General features: G+C 35.8%; 2 protein-coding genes across 3 annotated transcripts; one reads left to right on the top strand and one right to left on the bottom strand.

Annotated features, from left to right (window-relative positions):
• The first annotated feature begins 5491 nt into the window (after positions 1–5491).
• On the top strand, positions 5492–7475 carry LOC110668463 (pentatricopeptide repeat-containing protein At1g59720, chloroplastic/mitochondrial). The gene has a single exon (XM_021829697.2). The coding sequence runs from the start codon at positions 5573–5575 to the stop codon at positions 7388–7390; it is 1818 nt and encodes a 605-aa protein (XP_021685389.2). The 5' UTR covers positions 5492–5572; the 3' UTR covers positions 7391–7475.
• A 734-nt stretch (positions 7476–8209) lies between these two features.
• LOC110668464 (uncharacterized) lies at positions 8210–11021 on the bottom strand. 2 transcript variants are annotated; one of them, XR_002497526.2, is made up of 4 exons: positions 10304–11021; positions 9929–10220; positions 8625–8855; positions 8210–8499 (listed from the first exon to the last, which is right to left on the bottom strand). XR_002497526.2 is itself a non-coding variant. In XM_021829698.2 (3 exons), the coding sequence occupies exons 1-3, from the start codon at positions 10874–10876 to the stop codon at positions 8818–8820; spliced, it is 903 nt and encodes a 300-aa protein (XP_021685390.2). In that variant the 5' UTR covers positions 10877–11021; the 3' UTR covers positions 8210–8817. The 2 variants fall into 2 exon arrangements, 1 of the variants encoding a protein (XP_021685390.2); XM_021829698.2 differs by having other exon boundaries at positions 8210–8855.
• Between the last annotated feature and the right edge of the window lie 2338 nt (positions 11022–13359).

Here is a 13359-nt window from a genome sequence, read left to right as displayed (position 1 = left end):
CAGAAAATCTACCTCTACCAGACCTTCTACCTCTACTTGATCCCCCAAATTTCTTTCTTTTTCCAGTATTGCCACTGGAACTTTGATCCACTACCTTTCCACTTTTCTCTTTTTCTGATTTATCTGTCTTCTCTGTTTTCTCTTTCACTAGTGCCCCTTCTGACTCAATTCTTTCTACCTCTAGTGCTTGGGAAATAAGTTAAGAGAAATTACTATATTTAAATCTGACCACTTGTACTCTTAGACTAGGCTTCAGGCCTGTTTCAAACCTCTTGCACCTTTCTCTGCTGGTAGAAAGTAAACTCCCTGCATAGTGGCTCAAGTGGGAGAACTCCCTTTCATACTCTACCATAGACCGATTCCCTTGCTTTAGACTTAAAAATTCTTGTAGCTTCTGGTCCACATATGCATCTGGGACATATTCCTGTCTGAACTCTCTGATGAAGTCATCCCAGATCAATACTGGAGGTTCCATCAAGCTGTGGGGGATGGTCTTCCACCAGTCATACGCATCCCCTTGCAGCAGTGACACTGAATACTCAAATTTCAATTCATCTGTGCAGTGCAGCTTCTTGAACACTCTGTCCATTCTCTCCAATCACTACTCTGCCTCTAAAGGATCCACTGTGCCCTTAAACTCTGTAGCCCCATACTTCAGTAGTCTATCACACTATCTGGCTGGAGCCTGAGGTTGCACCACCGGTGTCTAAAGTGGAGCTTGAGCAGGCATGCTTCCGGCCATCTGTTGGAACATCGCAGCCATCTACTGGGCAAATTGTGCAAAAAACTGCGGCATTTGTAGGGCTGGTGCCACTGAACCACTGACATTTTGAAGAGCTGGGGCTTCCTCTTGTGCCTCAGCCTCTACTGATTGCTCAACTGAGCGGTCTCCTTCTTCCATTTCAAATTGAGGATAGGATATCTCCTGAACAAATAACACAAGGAGATTTTCCTACGTTAGTTCATATTTATAATGTAATGCACTGTATATAACAAATAAGGATATTAAGCAGTTGTACTTATCAAAAAAATAGACAAATTCACAAGTCAAAATATACTTTAAAAATTTGCTCTGATACCATTAAAACATGTCACACTTTACCCCTCTATAAGGCATAATATGATCCCGCAGTATACCTAATGAATTACCGACTTCGTCTACCGATAACCCATTAAATACAGTATAAAGGATTTTAAAATAATTTTTTACTTTTTGAAAGTGGTGAGCTTTTCTAGCAGGTATTAAAAACATTTACTTGAAGTTTAAAGATTTGATAAAATTTTTGTCCATTTTTATTTTTTTGCAAATTTTGGAAAAATTTCTGCAGGGTGCCGACTATATTTGAGAAAACTGAAAATTTTAACCTGTAGAAAGCACTTCTAAATATTTTACTTCATCAAAATCAACCACCATTATAACTCAAATCAGCACAATTTCCTCCAAACTCCACAATTCAATCAATATTTCACAACTCAAAATTTCAATTCAATTATTTTTAAAAATAGTAATAATTGATTTCATACACATTGCATTAAAGAAAAATTAATTTACATTTATCAGTCCAAAAATTTACATCAGAAAACCAAAATAATATTATTACAAAATCTGTATAATTGCTCATGATCAATTTACAAATGTACATACAGTTACATACATCAAAATAAATATGTACAATCAGAGTATAAAATTATACCCGTCAAAAGGTCTAGAAGTAGCTTTAAAATCCTCAGCAGCTCACTCCACTACTATACTAGTCTATCTATCTGCGACAGCAATAAATAGCAATCGCTGAGTACTATGACTCAGTGGTGCACAATATACTTAAATAAAATCTTATGCATAAATCAAATCATGTTTATTCCAATATGGTACTAAAAATAAAACAAATACAAAACACAATTTATAATTTTAGTCAAAACAGTCTCATTTCGGAAGTCCAAAAAAAAAATCATAAAAACACACAGTTATATCATGCCATCAGTACAATGTTCATCTCAATAGCCGGAGGCTTATGAGGAATTTCAAGGCTAGCTAGCTCAAACTATGGGTACCCATTCGATTTCTTCCTCTATTGGCACACACCTCAACACTTCAGCCAGAGAGGGAATTCAAAATTCAAAACTAATTCCTCCCACTAGGCATGCTAGTGAGTCATTCAGATATATGGTCATGACACTGTAGTTTCAAAACTATCTTAACATTTTACTAAACATTTATTGACAATTCAAACACATATAATCAAATTTCCAATAATTTAAGTCAAAAATATAATATTCATTTCATTCACAAATTTGCAGTAAAAATAAATCACAATTTATGCATCAAAATAAATTATCAAGAGAATTTACAAAAAAATTTTATGTTGTGTACAAGCCTTGTGCGAGTCGCCTTTAGGGCTTGACTCGATATCTCAGATTCTTTTCCGGTATTCTTTTCAACTGAAACACACAATTTTACAGTGTTTCAGTATCATAACGTATAATAAATTCAATAATAAATTCACAATTACTTATGTCTAGCTCTAATATGCTTAATTTAATGTTCTTTAAAATTTGTATCTCGGTATTACTATTCATGGAACTATTCAAGTCAAAATATTGACTTTCTTATGCTTAATATATATGGAAATTTCAATTACACCCACATACCACATTTTGGGTACCTAATTTATTAGTTTTGGCTGCCCCTTCAATTTTTAGGTCTCTTAATGACAATTTCAAATTTTCAGTTTTTATGCTCTATTTTGCACTGCTCCATTGGCCTTTTTACTGTGAGAATTTGGCTAAGTGTCCATCATCAAAGTTGTTCCTTATTGTCTTATCTTTGATTCTCTTTTTGAATCACTCTATTTGGAGTTTTGTAGCCCAAGATATGACCATTTTACTAACGCTAGCCGGATTGGTTTTTAACCCAGAATTCTGGGCTTGTTTAGGTTCTGACAGTTTTGGACAACTAAATTTGGGTGGCAAAATAACTGGGTTATGGGCAAAATTTGGGTTGGTGTTCTTCATGGAAGCTGTAGTGCTATGTCATACATTTCCAATGCCACAAAAATCAGGTCATTTGAACCTGTACAGCCCAAGTTATGGCTAATGGTCATTTTGGTACAGTGGCAGTGCATTACACCCGAGTTTGACCTAATTGTTCACTATGTTAATGTCATTTTCTGAGCATGATTTCTAAATGCAAAATGTGCCATTATGTGTCTATTTTTATTCTCAATTGGCCTCACACCAATTGGGTTGGTAAATTTTCAGTTTTAGTCCCTGAAAGGGACTTAGGTCAAGCTGCCAGAATAGTGACCCTAACCAATCCTAATTGCAATTTCATTCTATCAATTCAAACACACCACAAATAGTCCCAATTGACCATTTTCAACTTCAATTAAGGTCATTTGCATCAATTGACCATTTCCTTAATTTTTTCCAAATTTTCAATAGGGTTAAAAACCCTAATTTTAGAATTTGTTTAATTCACCTCAAATTCACTACATAAATCACTTAATCCACCTTAAATAAGCTTAATTTCATGCCTAATTTAACTTGAGCGTACCAAACCCTAGGGATCCTAACTTAACTGAAATTGGTGGGGGTTTTTAACATGGTATTTTTGTTCCAATTTCCACAATTAACTACTAATCAAAATACCTAATTATGAGTTTAAAGATAGAAAAAGAGAAATCAAACTAACCTCTTGGTAGCTCTTTCACTCTTTCAATTTCCACTTTCTTTTTGAATTTTTCTTCCTCCACTCCTCTTGCCAAAGCTTGATTAGAGATGTTAACTAAGAAATTTAGGGATTTGAGAATTAATTTTTGGATTACTCAAGCTCAAAATTGAGCTTTAATGGAGGTTTTAGAGTGAGGAGAGAGAGATAGGAGGTGGACGGCATATGGGATGGGAGAATAAGAAATGAAATGCGTTTAATTTTTTTATGTTTTTATGTGTTTATTAATTGTATTTGACTTAGTCAAAAATTGAGAAAAGTAAAATTGAATTATGATGTTACATGTGAGGTAAGGTTATGATGTAATAAAGCCAATTTTCTTTTCTTTTTCTTTTTCCTTAATTTTTCAATAGTTCTTTAATTTAATTCTCGATTCTGAAATTTTCGTTTCTCCGATTTTATTGAACAGCTAGGTCAGGAGTAAGCTCTAGGGGTAAATTGACCAATTTGCCCATCGCCGGTCTGATTCGATTTGTTAGTTATTCAATATTTTTTTTGGATCTCTGATCTAATTATTTGACCTACTTAATAATTCTTTTCTGTGATTTTCTCTTTTTCACTGTGTTTGCAATAGTCTTAAGGACCAAGGCGTCACATTTTCAGGTTCAAAATTCGGGTTAAGACTGACCTCGCAGTCACTTCCCGAGAAGGTTACCCATCGCTGTGACTCCTGGTTAATTTAATATTTTATGTTATATTTTTCTTATTTATACTTAACTATCTGACAATTACTAGTTATTTGTATTTAGGGCTTCTCTAGGTGTCTTAGATGTGGTTCTAATTCCCTTAATTGTCCATACCGATATCGGTCACTGGAACAGTAAAATATACCAAGCTATACAAATAGGGGAGTTACAGTCTCTTTCTCCCTCGCTATCTTACAATGTCTCTCTCGCTTCATATTTCTCCCATTCTCTCTCCCTCCAATGCTACTCTCTTTTTTCAAATTTTTTTAATTTCTCTCTCTCTCCCCCCACCCCCCCCCCCCCTCTCTCCCTCTCTCTCATATATTTTTTCCATGTACTTTTGAAATTTCTATGTTTTAACATTTAGGGCTGCAATTTTGTTTTATTTATAATTTAGGAACTTTTATTTTCAAGGATTTGATGATGTGACACTGATACGGCACATGCTTTGATGATGTAGACTGAAGTGGCATGTATCTTTTGATGTGGCGTTAACGTTAGCATATCATGTCAGATGCAGCATATTTAATGGTGTTACCCAATTTTTCATCGATTTGTTTAAAGCGTGATAGTTAACCCTCATTTTTCATGAAATTTAATTCAATACTAGAATTAAAAATGCACAAAATATAACGTAATAAATTATTATTATTACTATTATTAGGATAAATCATTTTTTATTTTCATTTATTTTTTATTTTCACATTATATCATAATTAATACTTAGATCATTGTTTTTTAAAAATAGATAAAAATGTCCATAAGTTTTAGCTCCTTTCATATTCTTTCCTCTATCCATTCACTTTTATAATTTAATCATTAGACAAATGATTAAAGGTGATCAATAAAAAATAAAAATATTAATAATAGTAAAAATTCAAAAAAAATTTATCATAAAAGTTATTAAACTTTTTTTTTAAGTTATTAAAGTATCTTCACTTAAAAATTAATCAAAATAAATGAAGAAACGAAAATGTCCGTCAGAATTAAAATTTAAAGATATTTTAATATTTTTTAAAATATAAAAATTTAAATATTAATTATAACACACACAGAGATGATAAAATAATTTACCTTATCATTAAAGTAGGCGAGCATGTCCATGCAAACTCAGCCACAAGCAGCCCATAGCCTGTGTTAGGCGTAGCTGCCTGCAAAAATGGTTCTGGCAAATACTCCAAGCCCACCACCTCAAATCCTCTCCAAGCCCAACAACTTGTTCAACCAACACACCCATCTTCTTTGCTGCTTGAATCAATGCAGGGACATGTTACAGCTCAAGCAAATTCACGCTCAAGCTCTCCGTTCCACATTGCCTAACCATCCAGACACCCTCTTTCTTTATAGTCGAATTCTCCATTTCTCCGCTATCAATGACCTTCACTATGCCTATCGAGTATTCAATGGAATTCACAACCCCAATTCATTTATGTGGAACACTCTCATCAGATCCTGTGCGCAGAGCTCTGATAGTAAAGAGCAAGCTTTTTTACTGTATAAAAGAATGCTAGAGCAAGCAACTGTCTTGCCTGATAAGCATACGTTCCCATTCGTTTTGAAGGCTTGCGCTTACCTGTTTGCTTTGTATGAAGGGAAACAAGCACATGCGCAGATGTTTAAACTTGGGTTCCAATCCGATGTTTACGTAAATAACAGTTTGATTCATTTCTATGCTTCTTGTGGTTGCTTGGAGTCAGCACAGAATGTGTTTGACAAAATGCCAGGGAAGAGTGTGGTTTCCTGGAACGCTATGATTGATGCGCTTGTTCAGTTTGGTGAGTTCGAAATTGCGTTGAAACAGTTTGTTCAATTGCAGAATTATTTTGACCCTGATGAATATACAATACAGAGCGTTTTAAATGCTTGTGCTGGGTTGTGTGCACTGTCGTTGGGGATGTGGGCTCATGCTTATTTGTTGAGAAAGTTTGATGATAATGTAGCTATGGATGTTTTGGTTAACAATTGTTTGGTGGACATGTACTGCAAATGTGGTGCGTTAGATATTGCTTTACAGGTATTTGAAAGGATGGATAGGCGTGACTTAACTTCATGGAATTCTATGATCCTTGGATTTGCGATGCATGGGAAGGCTGAGTTAGCATTGGAATATTTTGATCTTATGGTTAGGACATGGAAGTTTATACCTAATTCTATCAGCTTCGTTGCTGTTTTGAGTGCTTGTAATCATAGGTGTATGGTCAATGAGGGTCGAAAGTATTTTGAGATGATGGTTTCTAAGTATGAGATTGAACCTCAGCTGGAGCACTACGGGTGCCTAGTTGATATTCTGGCTCGTGCTGGTTTGATTGATGAAGCTTTGGATTTGGTGTCAAGCATGCCCATGAAACCTGATGCTGTTATATGGAGAAGTATTCTTGATTCTTGTTGCAAGAAAAATGCAAGTGTTGAGCTAAGCGAAGAAATGGCTAGGCAGGTCATTGAGTCAAAAGGCGGTGATTGCAGTGCTGTCTACGTTCTCCTATCCAGAGTTTATGCATCGGCTAGCCGATGGAATGAAGTTGGCTTGCTCAGAAAATTGATGACTGATAGAGGTGTAACAAAAGAACCTGGCTGTAGTTTGATAGAGATAGATGGTGTTACTCATGAATTTTTTGCCGGAGATACATCTCATCCTCGAACTAAAGATATTTATCAGTTCTTGGATGTGATTGAAGAAAGATTAGAGTCGGTAGGTTGTACGCCTGACTATTCACAAGCACCTATGGTTGATGACTTGAATGATGGTAAGCAAAAGAATCTTAGGGTGCACAGTGAGAGACTTGCTATTGCTCTGGGGCTTTTAAGCTTGAAACCAGGAATGCCAATCCGAATTTTCAAGAATCTTCAGGTTTGCAGTGACTGCCACAAGGTAACCAAGCTAATCTCTAAAATCTTCCATGTGGAAATTATTATGAGAGATCGTGTTAGATTCCATCACTTCAAAGACGGCTTCTGTTCATGTATGGATTATTGGTGACGCATTGACTGTTATAAGCTTAATTTTAGAATATTCAAAAACTGTAATTGATAAGAGATAAATAAATAAGTCTTTGGATAAATAACACGTGTAAACATTTGTGTACATATTATCAAAGAAATTAGTGTACATTTTGAAAAAAAAAAAAAAGAAATTAGTGTACATGATATGGAAGCGCAAATGACTAAGAAAGAAGGAGTTGGATGCCTTTAGAGCACAAACATATGAACTCTCAAAACAACAAGGGCCCATCTTAGAAGAATTTGAACTTTTCTTAAGCCAATGAAACAGAAAACTACTCAGCAATATCTTTATCCTTGTCGCTATGTTGCCCATAATCCTAAACCAAAGATGGACACCGACCAACCCTCATATCAAAGCGATCTTATAGTTCCCCGTAATAGAAACATCAGTTGGTCAGCGGCCTCGCTAAACGAGCTCACCACGGCAATATCAACCCACATTGCCGGTTGATGTCATTGATATAGCTTAATCAATGTGACTAGAAAATATATAAAGACGAAAAATAATATTTATTACTATAGTGATTTCATCGTGGTTCACTCATAAAAAGTGAGGATTAAATATTTAAAGTTATATATACCTAATTTGTGTTAATTTCTGACTTGTTTAAGCTTCAAAATCTTTCATTAGAATGTTGACATGTACGTTCATTTAGGATAAATCAGTTAAATAATAAATATATTACGCTCACCTAATGTATTTCTTCATTGGATCCCATGTACCAAAAATATTATTACTAAAAATAATTCGATTGAACCCCTCAAACAGATTTCAATGATTAAGACTTTACACCCATCAGATAAATATTGACGTGTTAATCTTATAAATAAGAATTTTTCGTGTTGAAAAGAGAGGATTTTCATAGACATACAGCGTAACCCTATCAGAATCAATCTCCTATAATGAAGTAGTCGCATGACCTCAAAAGCATCATGTCACCCGAATTGCTCAAATTCATCTTGACTATGTGTCACCATTCTAGACACTACCTGAATCTTTAAAACCCACGATTCCATTTCACCGGCAGTACTTTTCAGTTGCACAGGCCAGGCCTTGCTAATTAAGATGAGAAAAAGACTCGGACCCTACACACCAAATCGCCGAAACAACACATTTTTCACACACAAATTGGTGCGACAAAATTATTTTACAACAAAAATTAATCAACAAAGCTATAAAGAAATCACATTGTAGTTGTGACAACACTTACGCTAATAGCTTCACTCCACAAGATTCTTTAATTTCTTACTGTCCAACCACCATGGTCGGAAAAGGTTGTTCCATTTGATAAATAGGTTCTCGTTGTCCTTTCAACTTGATGATAAGAGGACTGAATAGAATGTACAGAAGAAATAATTGTGAAAAAATAACAAAACTTCAATGACTGTCCCCTCCATTGTATGTCATAATGCGACTCCTTGGTTTGCAAAATCTTTGGCCACTGACACAACAGAAGAAAATAAGTTGAGAAAAAGTTGCAACACAAAAATAAGAAAGAAAACCTTATTGTCTGAAATGGCAAATGAGAATTTAACATCTGAGATTATACAGGACAAGTAATCTAATTTCACGTTAACCATACATCCGATCTGGTTCAAGAAGCAATCTATAAAGGAGAGGTACTTTTGAGGCTAAGGAACAGCTCATAGATATAGTTAACAGATTTTGGTCAGGAAGAATAATAATCATTTCTACCATGCTCACAAAAGGGATTTCAATATGTGTGTGTGTATATATATATATATATATATAGGGCATGTTAACCTTGTTGTGTTTTACCGGATGACAATGTTAACGATTCATTGTATTTTACTATGTAATCATCAAGTTCCTATACATATCCTAAAACTGATGTAAACATATCACCCACTAGGCAAAAACAACTATTTGATTGAATTGAAATGATACACTATTCTACTTTATTGTTTCCTGGTAAAAGATACGCTTCTCCAAATTGATCAACTAAGGACTCGTAAACGATATTTACCGATGTACCAAAAAAATGGACTGCTAATCGTGCTCCTTAAAACTAAGCTCACATAAAAATTGTTAATTTGAACTTGTACAGCCAGTGAAAATTCAAATTTCCAAAGCTTTGTGCTTAAAACTAGAATTTATAGAATCCAAATCCACAATTAACAAACAAGTTTGCTAGAGGTAAAACCGACAATTTTAAAAGCTCCAAGTGTTTTTAACACCATGGTTAATATACAAGAACGCATGCATATACAACTGGTTATAGGAATGGGAAAATGAAATTGAGAATCCCACCAATCATACAAGCAGTCCACTTCCAAGATACTGAAAAACAATCCACTCAGATTCAGTTGTCTTTCAAAGCATTCAAAACAGAGCAACCAAATTGAAGCAAAGACATGAAGCCCATTAAGAGATATGCAATGCTAATTACTCATCATCTGTTCTCCAAATTGAGAAAATCAGGCTATTTATCTACCAATTAGTTACACCACAACACTAAATAAATTTGAAGGAAAAATATATATATATATATACCTTTGGACGATGACTCAATTACGACGACATGCATATCGGCATTGTTTGGAGGAAGCTGCAATCGAAGTGGATAAAGCTTTCCATTCAAAGGACTACGAGAACAGACAATAATATCCTGAAGACCCGTCTCTTCCCTTAATTTCTGAGTCAACCCATCAACGCCATTTCCCTTAAAATGCAATGAATAAGCCTCCACAATATCATCATCTACATCCCCACTCTCATCCGCCAGGTGGTAGTATATAGTTCTTCCCTCAGATTTAGGAGGCGAACTCACATTAGATTCAGTCGACTGCACATTATAAGCCAACAATAAAAGGTCAAAAATTTGCAATTGGTTAAGTAAATCAAATAAGCAGGGTTGGAGATCCAAACCTCTTGTCTCGAAAAAGTGCCAGATTTGATAGAGACCGAAGAGGGCGAACTGGGATCGAAATCCAAAGAATCTGAATGAGGGATGGGTTGCGGCTCCGACTTCTCTTGACGCGAAGACCTGACTTGAATATCAACAATATCAACGTCCCAAAGAACCCAATCTTGAGTAGCAGTTCTATGAGGAATATCATGAGTCACCGAATTTCTCCAAGGCGGGAGTCCCCCGTTGGCTCTCAAGAAGTTTCCATACCGGGTCTTGAGCTTAACCTGAGTCCCATCCCTGATGGGTTCCCAGTCGACGGAGGAATCAAGCCTCCTGGGCAAAGTCTGAAGGACCTTGCGACCAGTCATGCCAAGAAGAAAAGGCTGGTTAGAAGCGGTGAGGTACTTACCATAGCAAGACTTAAGGCGGATTATGGTGTCGGATCCAAGGACGGACTCCACAGTCCATCTAGTGCTCTTGGAGGATCCGTTTCGGTCTTGGGAGACAGATTCCTCATCTTCGTCAGCTAGGAGGTACTTGTTGTGGTGGCTACGGAGACGCACGGCCTTGGCGTTGTGGAAGAACTCCATAGCTGATCGGAACCGGGTAGAAATGGACAGCGGTAGCAAAATACAGAAGAAACTTAGAAAGATTTATCGGGCAGAAGATGTTAATTAGCTTGTTCTTCTTATTCTTCCATTCACACATGAAGAGGAGGCGTTCTTGAATGGGTATTAATCTAGAGTGATGGTGAGATAAAGTCAGGGAGCAACAGCCGGCCACAGTAGAGACACGCGGTGACAGTGAGGTGGACACCACGCACTGGACACCACTATTACACGTGTTTTTTCTTTTAAGTGGTTGTCCAAAGTTTCTTTGAGTTATGATTTTAGTTTTTTCTGTTTTTTATATTTTCAGACAGTATTTTTTGACCTTTGGATACGGATATGGATCCATGTGGATATTGGATATTCCAGCTAATGTGTTAGATCCTTAGCAGTTTGTCGCCAATGAAGAAATTATTAAATTTTGTTGTGATTTTATGTAAAATAATTTATATTAAATGGCAAATAATAATAAATGAACATATATAAATGAATTTTATAAAATTATATAACTAACTAGTTATTTTAAAAAAAACCAGTTATTTTAAAATTATTTTAATAATTTAAATAATCTATATATGTATTTATGAGTATGCAATTTTGATTCGATTCGAAATTTACCTATAAATTGGAATCGAATCAAAATTTCAATATGATTTTAGTTTGATTCTTCATTATTTTAGTTTTAATTTAATACGTGATACGATCCAACCTATGGGCCGGACCGACACTAGGACCTGGGCCAGTTTAAAGCCCCCGAAACCTGTAGTAAGCCTAACTATTCCTCAACCCAACTCTAAGGCCCATTTGGGCCCAATTTCAAGAATTCAACCAGATAGAGTCCGACCATAAAATGTACCTTTTAACGGGGAGTTTTTTACTCTCTTGACCTGTAAACACAATATATAATCAATTGAGGAGCTCAGCTCACCCTCCACATACTCATAATAACATAAAGTCAAATAGGAGTTCAGCTCCCTCATCTAGTCCAACATACATGCATATAATAAGTTTACAGGTCTAACATGGTAAATTATATTACAGACCTAAATCAAATAAATATTTGTAACACATGCGGAAATTTTAGGAGTTAACAGAATTATACAAACATTAATAAACGACCTGCGAAGAAGAAAAGCAGGTTAACCACAACAATAATCCTCCTGTAGCCTGGAAAAATAATGAACAGGAGTGAGCGTTCGACTCAGAGAGTAAAATATTAATTTTAATCATAATCTCTATAGCTATTTAAAGCTAATGTACACAGTAGAGTGAAATGCAACATCGTTAATATTTTCACATCATAACAGCAAAAAAGTAATTTGGAGTACTCACACACCCGATAATGTCAAACCATAAATATATGGGAGCTGATCCCCTATACAGCTCCCTTAATACAACCTCTGCCAGCGAAGAACTCAAGCCGGACTTTCGCTTAATAAACCAATACGGGGTCCCAGTGAAGAACTCAAGTCGTGTCTACCCGAAGGACCGAGTCCCAGCGAAGATCTCAAGCTGTGTCTACTCGTCCTGTCCATATCCAACACTATACCACACGCACGCCAACGCACACACTCTGCTCCAAATTACCACAAACAACATCCATGGCATTTTAACAGTTGTGAATGCAACATAAAACGTGCCTAGAGTTTAACTACATAGATATATACATATAAGTGATGCATGGACATGCTTGAACATATAATAATATCGAAATTATAATTGAAATTAATATTTTACTCACAGACTCAACCGAAGTTACTGTGGCGGCTGGGCGGAGGAGGAAGGCTGGCCCGGCTCACCTGATAATTTTTATTACAATCATTTAATAAATTTGACTCAATACAAACTAAGAGAAAGTCCAAAGATGTCCTAAGTCATGTCGAAAATGCGGCAGAGTCTCCCCTATACCTAGGACCTATCCAACCTGTAAAAGGGTTTAAAACGCACTTCTATATCCACAAACTATACACCCACAACTCGATCATATCACACAGCCCCTCCTGGGCCCATCCAAGCAGTCATCAATCACAATATGTAAAATTACAGTTTAATCCTTATAATTGACCCTTTTTGCAAAAGCTACCCAAACAAGCTCTAAAAATTCTAAAACATTGCCCCGCGGTCCTTAGCAATATTGCTAAGCTAATGCAAAAAGAATCATAATTTTCTGAGCTATCACGAATATTTTATGGATTTTTAATCCCATTCAATCACTAGAAAATTAAGATAAAGTAAGGTTCAGGTTTACCTATGCCGATTTCGATCTTGAAAACGCATTCAGAATGTCTGACAACGGTGGGACAGCCAAAATCTCGATCCAATTCTGAGACTTTTTCAGTAGCCTGTCGGTCTGGCTGGAAATTCATAGACTCGGACAACTGTCGAATTTTGGTGAATTGAAGGTACCTACATGAAGCCCACAACACTGGGTTTAGTATAATTTTTACAAAATTTTCTAAGTTCAT

This window comes from Hevea brasiliensis, chromosome 9 (assembly GCF_030052815.1).
Source record: "Hevea brasiliensis isolate MT/VB/25A 57/8 chromosome 9, ASM3005281v1, whole genome shotgun sequence".
In the NCBI taxonomy this organism is placed as follows: Eukaryota; Viridiplantae; Streptophyta; class Magnoliopsida; order Malpighiales; family Euphorbiaceae; genus Hevea; species Hevea brasiliensis.
The sequence above is the reverse complement of the archived record's forward strand: the minus strand, read 5'-3'. Positions and strand labels throughout refer to the sequence as shown.

Coding starts and splice junctions, on each gene's coding strand:
- LOC110668464 (XM_021829698.2), bottom strand. CDS start 10,876: ATGGAGTTCTTCCACAACGCCAAGGCCGTGCGTCTCCGTAGCCACCAC. Junction 10,221..10,303: donor GCACTTTTTCGAGACAAGAG/GTTTGGATCTCC, acceptor TATAATGTGCAG/TCGACTGAATCTAATGTGAG. Junction 8,856..9,928: donor AATTGAGTCATCGTCCAAAG/GTATATATATAT, acceptor CTGTTGTGTCAG/TGGCCAAAGATTTTGCAAAC.
- LOC110668463 (XM_021829697.2), top strand. CDS start 5,573: ATGGTTCTGGCAAATACTCCAAGCCCACCACCTCAAATCCTCTCCAAG.